Here is a 15,281-nt window from a genome sequence, read left to right as displayed (position 1 = left end):
AAAGTTCATTACTTTAGTCAGTTCCCAGCGTAATGAGAGTTCCTAATTAATCCAAAACATTATGATTAAAGCTTCACGCGTCCTACGTACATTATTTGCTCGTAACTAAATCAGTATGTTATAGTAGGACGCGTGACGGGTTAAGTATCCTATGACACTTAAAACCTGATAATAACCAATCTTTAAAAGATCGCATACTTATTATGGCTACTAAAAACCGTTGATTGCATCTTGTAAAACGTTAAAGTGTAATTAGGACCAATAACATACCAAGACGCGTGAAATGCCAGTATATTATCATCAATTGAACATCGTCAAGTATGTAAGAGTACTCTTTAACCACAGTATAAATATTATACTGCTGTTAACTTTGATGGTGGCCTTAAATATTGAATGGGCTTATTCAGAGCGTAGCAACAATTTGCCAAACATTACGCATCCGACAAACGTAAAGCATGGGTTATAGTGCAAGCTATAATATTGAAGGCCTTTTTTGATTCCCTTTATTGAATGTTTGATATATGTAATGCTATTTTAGCAATGTAAATTTATCTAAGTTGTGTGCAATGTACTTGTTTTGTATGTTTAGGTTTTACTATAGGTTTGATAAATACACTGGTCATCAAAAAAATCGACCCACCTGCATTTTTACGGAAAATTGCGGTTTTCTCACAAACTAAAGAAAAAAATTGTTTGGAAACTGAACCGATTAATTAAACATGCATATTTACACGAATATAAACACATAAAATCATTAACATAATAAAAAAAAATGTCAATTTCGAATAAAGTTCAAAATCCTCAATTTTCAGCTTTTTCTTTATTTAATTTCAAATGCAGTTTATTTTGTAATCATGAAACTTATGATCACGATTCCTTCGAATTTATACTCAGTACTTTCTCTTCTTTCTGGAATGATAGCCTGCGTTCACCATTTTAAAGAAATAATCAAGATTTTGATGGTCTCTTGAGGAATTCGTTATCATTCTTCCCTCATGGCGGTTTTCAGGTCTCCTATTGTTGTAGGGGCTGAATTACGAGCTCTAAGCTTTATTTTTTAATTGTCTCACATGTGCTCTGTAGGTTTCAAAACGAGACTTTTTGCTAACCAGAGTGTAACTCTAATGCGGACCTCTTCTAAATACTGGATCACGATTCGCTCTACGTGTTTCCGAGCATTATCATGCATAGACTCAAAGTTTTTGCAGATACAGCCGGCATATTACACCATATGATAGTCCAAAACCTCGGTAATGTATTGAACAGCATTTAATGAGCATCTTTTTATCGTCAAGCTCCGTGCGCCTTGTCAAAGAAATGCCACTCTAGAACTTTACAGAGCCTCCATCATAATCGACCGTTTCTCCTACCTAGCACTGAACAAATCGTTTATCTGGTCATCGCATGACATAAAGACGTCTATCAGCACCATATAAAGTCATTTGCATCTTGTCACTCAAAAGTACTCACTCCCATTGGCCTATAGTCCAGTTTACGTGATTTCGAGTCAATTGAAGTCTGGTTTGTCGATGAGCTGTGGCTGATTGTGGCCATGTTTCTGGCTTGTGTGGTCTTAGGTTCTACTCCTTAAGTCTTCTTCTAACAGTTCTGTCATTTATACCCACCTCCTTATCTTCACGCAGGCGTCACTAGAGATCTACACCAGACAGATGTCGATTTTGTAGAGTTGATTTCATTATCTAGGGGTCGTCCCTTTGAGGTGCCGCCCTATTTCTTGCAGATCAATATTTTCATCGATACTGCCCAGTCTCTAGAAACCTTTGGTAAACTCATCGAACTGCAAAACAGCTCAGATTTTAGTTTTTAGCCACAGCAAGTTGACATAACCCCTGTTTTAGTAGAGCCACAGTTTGGGCCCCCTCAGCTACAGTAGTATCCATTATTTTGAGACAAAATTTATCAAAACTACAGCATCAATTATTAAACTTAACGTTATGAATAAGAGATCCCGAAAAAAGTCATTTTTGAACTGGGAACACGGGCATAATTTGTCCCGCCGTAAACCGTCAAATCAACACTGTACAGTATTTCTGTATAAAAATTTGTTAAGAATCATTAAGTGCAGTAAAATTTACGACAAACATAATGATTAACATGTTATCAGACCCTTACAACAAAATACAACAATATAAGACGACTTATTTGTGAAATAATCGATAAATAGCAAACATAGTGTAGGTGGGTCGATTTTTTTGATGACCAGTGTATATTTTATTTGCAGTAGTTAAACATAGTTTATTACTTTAATATTTTCGAATATTATGTACATAGTTACTTAGGTACTTGCGTGGTTTTACAATTTAGATTTCATAATTTCATTATAAGCGTTAATTCAATTAATAACAACACATAAACATTTATTTAAATCGTTAGATTTATTATATATGTAAATAATACTTTACATAAATTAAGATCTAATAATATTGAAGCTTTATCGATTATAGCATAGCGCATCATCCGCGGTATACCACAAGCTTAACGGAAAGTTGCATACACACTACACGTCTCACTCATGAATCGTTACGTGCATATATTCCCCTTATCTCCACTACGATTGTAAATTGTACAGACCCCGCAATTGCCGTAAAACGGTAAAGGTTCTTAAAATATTTTATTAGTTCTTAGTCGGTATCTTTTGAAATCCGTTTAAAACGATCGTAAAATTTCAGCGAGGTGTTCCGAATTACTGCTTGAGTGATATTTTCGAATTTTGTTACTTTTCAATTATTGTGGCACTTTTTTATGTAATTTTATTGGAGTGGGTCAGATGGCGTTCGATATGAAGCATAAAAATTGTTTGAGGTGAAAATTATGTGCGTACATTTATACGATGAAGGAAAATAAAGATTTAAGCTGATATAATTTGATTTGCCACTGTGTAGTTAATAGCCCCCGTGTTAATTACATCAGCTCTATTAATCGATATTTCATAGTAGGTATACTTATATCATTCAACATTTATGTTTGAATGGAATATGCTAATCACATCTAGACAAACTGAGCTAAAGCTAGACGGACTGTAACTAATTTGGTATTCAGATAGAGTATAAACTTAGACTATATATTATAATACAATACATTCTATTCTATTACATGTGCGAAATTAAATAGAACCACAGATTATACAGGGTGTCCCACCGTCGGTATTCTAAGCTCAATGGAGGTTCTGAGTACGTAAAAAATACTTATAAAGTTCCAGATGCATTTTTTTTCAAATAGATGAATTCTTAAAACTCTTTGTGTACACCCCTAACAAACAACCCGCCCAACTTTGCCAAAATTTTTGGCGTAATTTTGTTGTGTATTTATTTTTTACGTGATCAGTCTATGCAAGAGTACAATTTCCTTCGCGCTTATTACACCGATTGTGGGACACCCTGTATAATCTGTGGTTCTATTTAATTTCGCACGTGTAATAGAATAAATACTAGTTATAATTTAATCGAGATTCTTTGTATATTCAAATATTCCTACAAATCACATCATTTATGATCACAGACTATCTTATTAAATTCGACTGATATTCGCATAAATTAACTAGCAAAACACGAAAATAAACAAATTTAACGCGTCATTAGTTTTAAATACATGTTTAACATAAGTAAGAGTAATATAAATCATGACATATGATCTGATTTGCCTAATGAGGATTGCGTGTTATAATCATATTAATTAGGAAAATTAAAACCAAAGAGATATTGAATAACATTGATGTGAGATTATGCAAGAAACTCTGAATGCAATGAGGTTAATTAAAACATAATATGTATGTGTGTATATTTTAAAAATCTTCAAGAACCTATTGCTTTATTTATTACACGTATGTTTAACTCCAAATACATGTAAGTTCTTCCCATTTTGTATATTTAAGGCGTCTTCAAACTTTTTATCTGACTTCAAAGAAGTTTTATGACACAATGTTATTTACTAATATGTAGATGTCATCATGTCATTGAACAAAATGAGGGGCGCAAAACTATTATAAAAAATCGTACACCTCTTCAACGTACATAATATCTAGATTTATCAACACACAACGAGATCATTTTAATTTTTATCGAATATAAGATGAAAATATATTTAAAGCACACCATAGCCCGTTGTGTTTCGCTCGACAGCCCGTCGTGGTCCGGCGGCGAAGCGTGGCGAAGGCGTTGCGACTTCACGACTCACGTATCAATGCGATCTTTGTTCTACGTTAAGATGCTATGTGCTCACGTGATGCTTGTAACTAAGGTATTGTATACTTTGGCTATTCAGTTTACGCAAAGAATATGGAGATAATCATAATATTTATAGTCAATAATTTTATTTACAAGCGCAGCATCATATTTTAAGTAACATTAGTCCAATAAACTCGTACTAAAAATGAATTAAGAATTTGGGATGCTTTCTTAATATAGAGATTAATTAATTAAATAACATACATTTTAACGCAATCTAATTATTAATGTAACTATGTAATTTGTTTAACTTTACCAGTCTCGTTCTCGTTCTCCATTTAGCTATGAATGTAAAAAGATCGAGGATGACATACAAAATGTCCCTTTATTGTATACTAGCTTTCCACCCGCGGCTTCGCCCGCGTTTTCCAAGAAAAACCCGTTCCCGTAGGATTTCCGGGATAAAACCTATCCTATGTCCTTTCTCGGGTATCAAAATATCTCTATACCAAATTTCATGCAAATTGGTTCAGTAGTTAAGGCGTGATTGAGTAACAGACAGACAGAAAGAGTTACTTTCGCATTTATAATACATATTAGTATGGATTTATTAAGTTTTAAATCTCTTTATAACCATACTTAGGTACGTTTTAAATCTCTTATGGCCTTTCCTGGATAACCAGACAAGATCTATGCAAAACAAAATATTCGACACAGTATATTCGTAGAACAAACAATCGACTTATAAATTATTATCCTCATGAATTAAACAATTTGAATTAAACACGGCACAATTAGGTACATTGCCTTGCATTCAATGTAACAACTTCCTCAGCTATTATCGCGAAGAATAGAATAGTCATATCAATTTCGTCACGTCATTGTAAAGCTTTCGTAACTTTGGATTGTGCGTCTATAATTAAGATGCGTATATCCTTAGGACTATGTATTCAGAGGAGTTTATAGTTTACATTGTGCAGATAATTTCCTTAACTTATATATTAGAGGAAGATATTTTGATGGATGGGATTTTTTAATCTAGAAACTATTACAGACTCAAAAATTACAGACGGAGAAATTATGGTCCTGAAATAGGAAGAGGGCATATTTCGATTGCTTACGTCTGTTAAAACTTCATAATATGTCTAGAGTAAAATAAAGATTAGAATAATTATATTACCTACAAAAAACAATATTGTTTGAAAATAACAATGAGAATTACTGAATATCATATTCCAAAGCAAACAGAGACCAACGCAATAATAGCAAGGGCTTTGTACTTTGTGTTTTAGTATTTAGGTTATACGTCCGCTTGTAGGTACGTCCCTAATTAGGATACGCTGCTTATTCAATAATTTTGTTTAAAGGAAGTTTCTAATACAAAGAGATTGATAGAATTTACCAATTAATAAGGATATTACCATTAAAAACTTTAATTGACCAAGCAATTAATTTAAAAATACTATCCGCTGCCTATTTTTCACTATAATTATTCACGGAATTTAAACAAAACATCTTTATATCGTATTGCATCTAGACAAATATTATAAGGCTGAAGAGTTTGTTTGTTTGAACGCGCTAATCTCAGGAACTACTGGTCCGATTTTAAAAATTCTTTCGGTTACGCAGCCCATTTATCGAGGAAGGCTATAGCCTATAGCTAATTAGCTATATATTATATCATCACGCTAAGACCAACAGAAGCGGAGCAATGCGGGTGAAACCCCGGAGCAAAGCTAGTTTCCAATAAAATTATATGTATGGTTTTAAAACAATAATCCATACAAAAGACAAAATCTATTGAATGCCCTATGATAGTATAATTATTCAAGTATTGTCTAGTTACAATGGCCTGCTGGGATGAGCCGGAACTGCGCGCCAACGCGTCTCATTTGCAAGTCTCTAAGGGCTTGCCCACCTTACACTATTTACTCATATGGATATATGGAACGGTTATTTGCAGGGATTTATAAATAGCAAATAAATGTAATCAGTGATATGTATGTAGGTAATTGCAATTTACTTTCATTGTGTTGTTCTTTTACTTCAGTTTATATTTAAAATGCTCGGTTTAGGATGACGATTTAGATTCAATGGGTATTACTTTACGTGAGTTTATATTAATATATCTTATGATAATTAATAATATTTCAGACAAGAATATTAATAAACTTGATGCTTACTCGTTTAACTAATTATAATCTAAAAACTGAAAAATCTAAACAGTATCAATAATAAACTCCAAACTTTATTGACCTCTAACGATAACCATTAAAAAACAACATAATTTTAATTGTAGTGAAGCCTTAACCGCCTAACAATCAACTGTTATTTGTTAACACTATTTCGCAACAATCTAACAATTATATTTATTTATCCTTCACATTATAGCTATATTATACGGATTTTGAAACACAATGCAAGAAACCGCAAATTGATACTAATTGGCATCTTATCTTGATTTTTATGTTACCTTTATTCTATTTGTTTTAACAGGAAGGTGTCAAAATGTTATAAAATTAAATGAGTTTTGTAATCATCCGTTACATTCAAGAGTTGTTTAACCTTTTATGCACCATAAATTATGTAGAGTTAGTATTTGTTTTAAGTATTAGGTACTTAATTCTTTTAAACATTATTACATGTGAAAAATTCACTACATTTCAAAAGTACATTTAATTATTGTGCTACTTACTATAAGCTCTACCTGAAAATTAAGATTCGAGGTGTCCAGGCAAGAATATCAAGATATGTGTCTCACAATAAACTCATAACAATCTATTAATATTAAACTCGGTTATAACATGAAAGACAAACGAATAATCGTGTTGGAAAACAAGCATCTACATGTGCAGGAAGTATATATTCATTCATTATACTAATAAAGTCATTTCTAAAGGGAAATTCTTGTAATTAATGCAATAATTTATTTATTGACGATATACTTACGTACGATTTTATAATGAAATAAAACTTTGTCGTCCTATTAAAAATCATAATTTATATGCGACAAATTCATTTTGACGTCAATTAAATTTAATAAATATCCAATGTGTAATGAATCGTTTTTACACAATTTATTTTGTATTGTAATACATGTTTTGTGAATTCAATGCGTGCTTCGGCAGGAATATGTTAAATTAAATATTGGGGAAGCTCCCACAGTTCCTACACCCCACACGAGATCGGATCGGATCAATATTTTACAACTCCGTTTCACTCTCTTACACTTTATACACTTCTATTATTCATCTAAAGTTATTGAACATAATATCATTATTACTTAGATATCATGAACGATAATTATATAATTAATATTATATTATCTTCTCTATATTCAATTCATTAGTTAAGATTTCAAAATATGTATTATGTGAGCGTTTACGAATCTATATTTAGGAACATTTATTTTACACCAATATCCCCTAATTCTTGTCATATAAATAGAAATGTCATTTGCATCGATACCAAAAATAGCACCACACGTGTCAAAAATTCACAACTAATTTTGACCAAATTAGGCAATTATAACAGTTGCGGAATAATTCGTGACTTTAAACACTGAGATAAAAAACTTGCATTAAAATGCATAAAAGTAGTGAGGATTTCCGAGTATGGTCCGTTTGATAAATACTTAGTGCGTGAATCATACGCATGCCTCCGATATGAACTTTGGTTCAGTGACATCATTGTATTTTATCTCTTATCTTCGTCTATTATATTATTATATTTTACAGAGTTACTGAACCGAATTGTAATTGAGGTCGAAGCCTTCAGCTTGATTAAGTATAAGTTTTTTTACAATTCGCCAAAAGGTCGTTTAAAAATACGAATTTAGAGAATAGATTACATATTTATTATTGAAAAAGAAAGTGTTATAGAATAGGGAATAGAGTAGTTTGTTAATTGAAGAAATAATTGACATTCGATCTGCACAGATTCTTTGAAATAAATAAACATGTAAAGTATGACCTCTGTATCCATGTAGATTAAGGAATGTTATTTGCATTCAAGTCATTCTTTGGACAAGAAATTTCGACTCACAATATAACGTATGTACAAGGGACTGGTTTTGCTAATAGATATTAAATCTGACTAATGACTAGAAGCATTGAAATGCAGACGTTAATAAGCTCTGCTTATTTGGAGAACTCTACTAAAAATTTTGGACAAGTGGTTCTTACTTATAACGAAGAACAAATGAAAACTTGCAGTTTCCCAGAAGCACGCATTCTAAGCTAGTTTAAACACATACATATTTAGATCAGAAAATTCGGAAGCCTAAGCTTTAATACACTGTTATAGTCCATAGATCTTCTAACTTAAGTTTCAAATACCTCACCTATGCATTACGCCGTACATTAATTCCATTAAGAGCACATCACACCATCACTTTCACTAACAGAACAACAATAAAGCGAAATAAATAAATAAATATAAACACGCGCGCCGTAAGCCCGATGCGCGGTGTGAATGCAGCGCGTGCTCTACCGGGCCGATACAATGACGCTCCATTACGAATTTATTGTTTATAAATAGCAATGTAAATTATTGTTTACATGGTAAAAATAGCATAGGCGGTACTTAAACGATGTAAGTGATAAACATGAAAAAATACTGTTAATATTATTTTAAATCGTTTGTATTTGAATGTGAATTTAACTGGTTTAATGGCGATATTGTGAATAAACATAAATTTCAATTTCGAAAGGCACCGAGTTTCCATTAAATTATATGTTAACGACAATCTGTCGCAGACTATCTTGTTTTGCGGAGTATTAAAATTAGTATTCAACGACTTAATTACGTGCGAGATTTATGAATATTCATTAATTTCTCGAGTAAAATCTTAATTGTGCATTCTTGTTTGTGATTGCTTTTTTATCAACCCTTTCATCAGAAACTACATAAGTAATATTTTATATTATTAATCTTTGGGATATCCTTCTGGAAAGTCTATTGACACAAAACTCAAACTAGTACGCGTATTGTAGAGTGTGTGTGCGTCTATACTTAGGTAGAGTTTTTAAGTAAAAAGTTTAACAATCCATTGCCATTGTATCCACAAAAAATATCTACGCAAATTTTATTTTTAGTCAACAAAAGCAGCATTTTATGACCACCAGCGCCCATTCACGAGAATGGCCAGGCCAAACATCACGCGAGGGGTTCCTTAATAAGTTTAATTACCAAGCTAATAGACGCAGCCGTGAGTCATTGACTTTTAAAACTGTCTCATTCTCCCTGAGAACCAATTTGATATTAATTTCTAAATTCTAAAGTCCATTTGGAAGAGAATGTTAGATTTGAAAAAAAAAGATGTATGAAAAATAAATAAAAATATGTTATGAGCTTTTATTGATGTCAATAAAGTCTCTTTAGCCAAAATGCTGTTATTATATTTTTTTAACTTATTCTGAATATATGTGGAAAATATAAGAAAGGACATTATAATTTTTTACCATACATACTATACAATATAATAAATATAACTATATAATATAATTTGTCGGTAATCGCAGTTTAGCTTTTTTTATTACTATTATAAATATTATAAGATAATTCAGGTAATTTAGGTCTATATTATCATATATATATCTTTTCAGAATGTTACTAAATCATCTAATGAGACTTTGCGGATTCAGATTTCCGCAATATAATATAACAGCTAAGTACAGATGCGGCCAGATCATTGTGAAATAACGCATCAAAAACTAATTTGGGTAGTGTGTAGGTTATGTGATTATCGTTTTTAATAATAAGAAGATACAAAATAGCATTAAAATCCATTAAGGACAAGGTCTGTAAGGTTATTATATAATTTTCACGCTCTTACTATGTATACATATTATTAGTACCAAAAAGACCAAACTAAAGAGGGAATTTTGTAAAAATTGTCTTTAGAATCAACGACTTATCATAATCGACTAAGTACATAGGAGGAAATTGAGTAAAACGTCAATCAAATATCTACCTCTATTCGAATTTCACTATTTCAGTATATAGTTGCTAAAAGTAAAATTTATGTTAGTACAGAAGTCAATTTTACTTGTTATATTACAAGTTAATGTGACATTAGCCTCAAAATCCATACTAATATTATAAATGCGAAAGTAACTCTGTCTGTCTGTCTGTCTGTTACTCAATCACGCCTTAACTACTGAACCAATTTGCATGAAATTTGGTATAGAGATATTTTGATACCCGAGAAAGGACATAGGCTACTTTTTACCCGGACATAGGATAGGTTTTATCCCGGAAATCCCACGGGAACGGGAACTATGCGGGTTTTTCTTTGACTGCGCGGACGAAGCCGCGGGTGGAAAGCTAGTAAGATATATTTATATAGGCCTACAATTATGTAATTAGTAATTACCATTATTTATCGTGTTTAATGTTTAAACTACGGTGTGTGGGAAAACTGGCAAATTAACATACACATACTTTTATTTATATGTGAGTCACTCAGGTCACCCTTTTTTTCTATGTTTGAAAGAAATGAATTAACATTTTATTTCTCAACAAATAATTTTTGAAATTAAAATCTTTAACCATAAAATATAATGCAATTGAATGAAATAGAAATAACCTTTATATGAAAAATAGCTTCTTAATGAAACCAGTAAATTTGTTTTTCAAGACCTGTTGTCTCTGTCACGACGAGGAATCGAACCACAGACCCCTCGATGTAACCACTAACCCACTCACTACTCTACCAAAAAGGTGCCTAGTATCTTGGCTCAACAAGCACCTGTAAACTTAATGATTGTAAATGCGAGACACCGTTTACAATTCGTATGTAAATACAAATATAAAATTCCAATGATTCAAACATTCGATATTCCTATAATCATTATTCATTACCATTCTAGAGTATAAAATCACTGACCTATTGTTATTCAGCAATTGTTTACTGAAGACAATGCGTACATTAATAACAAAGGGAGTTCAGTTTGTTGTTATTTACTTAAAGAGCTGTCGAATTCTATAGGTCAGTATAATTTTATTATGGGGTTGAGTTTTACAAACTCAAAACAAATAGAGCTGATTTTAAGGTAATATCGTTTATATTATTGCTTTTAATAAGCACTGATTAGGTACCATTGATAGATATATTTTGAATACCTTTATCAATCGATAATTATGAAACTTATTAACTACATAAGTATAAACTATATAACTTAAGGCTTAAATTATATAAATTTGTTTTAATTTAATAATTTAAAAGCGGCATATTAAACACTATTTGACTACCCAAATATGCCGCTAACTAAACTATTTACTGGGTACGTAATTACTATTCCAATTCCCAGTAACCCACTGGATATAGAACGATGGAATGCCAGTGTAAACGACAGACATGTCCACATTTCTTTGTATTTGATTGTCTGTCGCGTTTTTGAACGTGAATTCTTAATACGCGGTAGTAAGATGTCATAGTGACAAGCGGAGAGATTATTAATTTAGTTAACATGAATTACAAAAACATGAAAAATATTCATATACTAAACTAGTCTGTATCAAGATTAATGAAACTGAAACACCACAACACAAGCCATAAAACCTTATTTTTATCGTCTAAGATTATAATTAAGAAAGCAAACCCCATCTAAGGAGATACATTACGGCTCTGCAAATTGCACTGCACAATATTTTTAGCGGTAATTGCCGTGATCCGCCATATTTATCTTATAATTAATGATATTGCTGATGAGGCTGAGTCGACAAGAGCTTAACCGTGTACCATCGGCTGGTTTGTTAGATTAATGATTAGTAACGGGTAATTAATGGTTAATTACTTGTAGGCGCGATAGATCTTATTTCTGCTTCGTAATTGCAAGGACGAGGCCAATTGGAAATGATAGTTAAAACGCTAATGTTCGATTGCACGGCATTTTATTGTTCTCTATATCAATCGTGATTAAGTGAGAACGAGGCTCTACAACTGTGTTGAAAATAAACTCATTATAAGCAATTTTACAACCAACATGTTTCTCATATAAAACTAGACTATCAAAATTTTACAATTCGTATCACAATGTATACATTGCACTGAAATGCTACTACAAAAGCTGTGTAAAAAGTCCTTTACCCTGTATTTCTCCAAATGGGTAGTTTCTCTACAACGCCTCTACATTCAATTATATTCTACATACATGAAATAGAACATACCTACCCATATTTTTTATATAAAATCACCCAAAAAATGCCCAAAAAACAAAAAACTCACACTATAGCGGAGTGGTGTCGCTGATGCAAGGGCGCGAGCGGCGCGGGCGGCAGAGCGGACAGCGACGCGGGCTGTGGAGACCCGCACCAACGCGCCTCGCGGACGTCGGACGAACCTGGATTATTTATTTATTTATTATTATGTAATATGTAAACATTCTATTGGTATACGTTGAATAGAACATTACGAGAACAATTCACGACTATTATTATTATTTTTTAAAAGCTTTATTGTACACAATGCACAAATGGCGGCCTTATAGCTACTAAGCCATCTCTTCCAGGCAACAACAACAAATACATAAGATAAATTAAAACATATCATGACAGATGGTGGTGGTTAAGCTAACTGATTGTTTTATACTTAGGAAACTAAAACCGATTATTTTATTCATTATTTGATATTTTTTAAAATTTGAAGAAAATCTGTCTGTTAAAAGCAGGCCAAAATCCAGTATAAAGAAGTCGGTTACATACCAATACACATACAGGTGAAGCTATTTAAATAAAAGCGTGATATAAAGCTTTTTAATGCTATGGCTAGGTAAAATTCCGGAAACCTATAAATATAAAACAATGTAATAACGCGTTGAATTACTTTCATTCAGTGTTAAACATTTAACCAAAATGAATGCAAAAAAACATACAGCTTGTTATTGAATTAGGTATATAATCAGTACTATAAAATGTTCATTAATCCTTAAAACTACTTACTACCATATAAAGTCATAAGCGACGGCGGTCGGCTGGCCAGAACCGGCGTGGAGCCATATCGCTCTCCGCCCGCAGAGAGGCGCCCGCCCAGCGGCTTGAAGGCTATTGGCCGAATCACCGATTTGCCCTGAAAATAAATATGAAGAACATTTAGATATTTATACAGAAATATAACAAGTAGACATAATTTTCTGTAAACAATATATTACGTATTTTCAACTAGCGAAAAAATAAAATATGTAGAGTCATCGGTTATAAAGTTACAACTGTATTTAACAGCTTAATAAATGTTGCTATGTGTATTATATTTTTCATACCAAATTAAAACCCAAGAACATTTGCCAAGACTTAATTATACCCATAACAATACACAAAAACTTCGTCACGGAGCACAAACCCCTAATGCGATGTAAATAGACTAAACTATAACCGCGTCGCGCATGCCCCTGCGCACCATACATCAATTTATCTATTCATCAAGCGTGACCAATTCAGAAACGTACAATCATAATGCACGCCTTTAATTATAGACCCTCGCGATCGTATGGATTTCAAAGGATACGTATCGATTTGATTTGCACATTTTCATTGCTTATCTCACTTCCTATTTACCTATATGTCTAATGCGAATGAAAGTTTGTTTTTTGGCTAAGGATCTTTTACCATTTCCTTGTAAAATAAAACTTTAATAAATATAAGCAGAATGCTGCAATAGATCTTTTAGCCACTAATTCATAATTATTAATTATGCAAGATATTTTCATTTTCCTGGCAGTTACGTAAATTTTCATATCGTACCTATCTATGCATAATGCAAGTGATATTTAAATGTTTTCTCATTTAATTATTACGTTTCAACACTTCATAAAATTACCTAATGGAACAGATAGTAAAAAGGAAACCTCTTATTTAATATCTTATTGACGGTAATTTTCTTAAAGTCGATTATAAGGAAAAGTCTATTGGCGACACTCAGACGCTTTACTATTGCACCATTACGATTATAAACTTTTCAATTCATGCTGCGCTTAATAGCTATTGAATTATTTAATCTATAGAAATGTAAAACTAATTTAATTATAAAGTTCAAGCAGCGAAAGTATATTCAATTCTAAACAATCCACTATCTAGATTACGTAAATATAAAAGTTTTCGTATCCGACACGGTGGATGTAGTTTAATATAATTTATAATATTTATCTCATTTAGTGCTGCACGGATTTGACATTTCGTAGTCAGTACGCAACTGACGCAATAAAGTATCGTGACAAAGGTTATTTTACGACAAAGCGTCGGGATGGGGGTGCCCGGTGCAGTCACTTTGAAAATTTGACCATTAACACATTACACAGTATAAACAATGTATTTACACTTTTAGTTTAAAATTTTTCATTATTTTGATTCTGACAGAAGTTATGCTTTTAGGTAACATTGAATTTTTCTTTATTTCCTTCTGAAGACACAACTAATTTACGTGGTATTTTTTTTGCTTATTACCTGATGTATAATATCGTCATCATGATGACAGTTAGTTATAGTTTGATGTTATCAAATCATGACCCGTTTATAAACATAGCCTGATAAGGACATCAAAGGTGTGTGTGACACCTGGATAGTGGTTACCTTCCCCGACTTATTTGTCAAAGCAAACTTTACTATCAAGTCTATATATAGATACTATACATGTTACGGCAGATAGGGGAAGGGACTCATCCTTCAAGCCTATCTGCTACAAATATTTGTAAACCTTTTCGTATGGGAATCAATTTTGGTTATTGTTTGAACACTATCGAACAATGCAACCTTTTTCTTATAAAATTTATCGTGTTTTGGACATCTTATACTACTTGACTGGGGATAAATTAAATATTAACATAGGTACATATTCACTTTGAATAAATTAGTAACAGAACAAAGAAAATAGAGAATCAAATTTTTGCGCATAAATATCGTAAATTGCGATAAACTGAGCACAAATAGATAAATTTGTCAATACAATCGATATCTACTTGCTAAATCTGCAAGAATTTTATAAACGCTTAACTATAATGGAGATTGAGTCACGTCAAAATATCGACTCGAAATTATGCAAATTATACCGTTATGCAAATCTTGATCAGTTACTGATCTTGCAATACTTTTCGTTTACTGTTG

At 32.1% G+C, this 15,281-nt stretch overlaps 1 protein-coding gene across 3 annotated transcripts in view; it reads right to left on the bottom strand.

The window, feature by feature from the left end:
* LOC149902737 (uncharacterized) overlaps window positions 1-15,281 on the bottom strand; it is a 103,255-nt gene that overhangs the window by 4,607 nt on the left and 83,367 nt on the right. For 2 of the 3 annotated variants that reach the window (XM_090109451.1, XM_090109453.1), the window contains 2 exons: window positions 13,128-13,254; window positions 12,415-12,529 (listed from right to left, as the gene is read on the bottom strand). In XM_090109451.1, the coding sequence (XP_089965577.1) occupies window positions 12,415-12,529; window positions 13,128-13,254 (242 nt within the window). The remainder of the gene's footprint in view (window positions 1-12,414; window positions 12,530-13,127; window positions 13,255-15,281) is intronic. The other variant, XM_090109452.1, reaches the window with a different exon arrangement.

This window comes from Colias eurytheme, chromosome 14 (genome assembly GCF_061535395.1).
Source record: "Colias eurytheme isolate Ceu_HAF_F1 chromosome 14, ilColEury1 Martin Lab GWU primary, whole genome shotgun sequence".
Taxonomy (NCBI): domain Eukaryota; kingdom Metazoa; phylum Arthropoda; class Insecta; order Lepidoptera; family Pieridae; genus Colias; species Colias eurytheme.
Note: the sequence above shows the minus strand (reverse complement) of the source record. Positions and strands in the feature narration are given on the sequence as shown.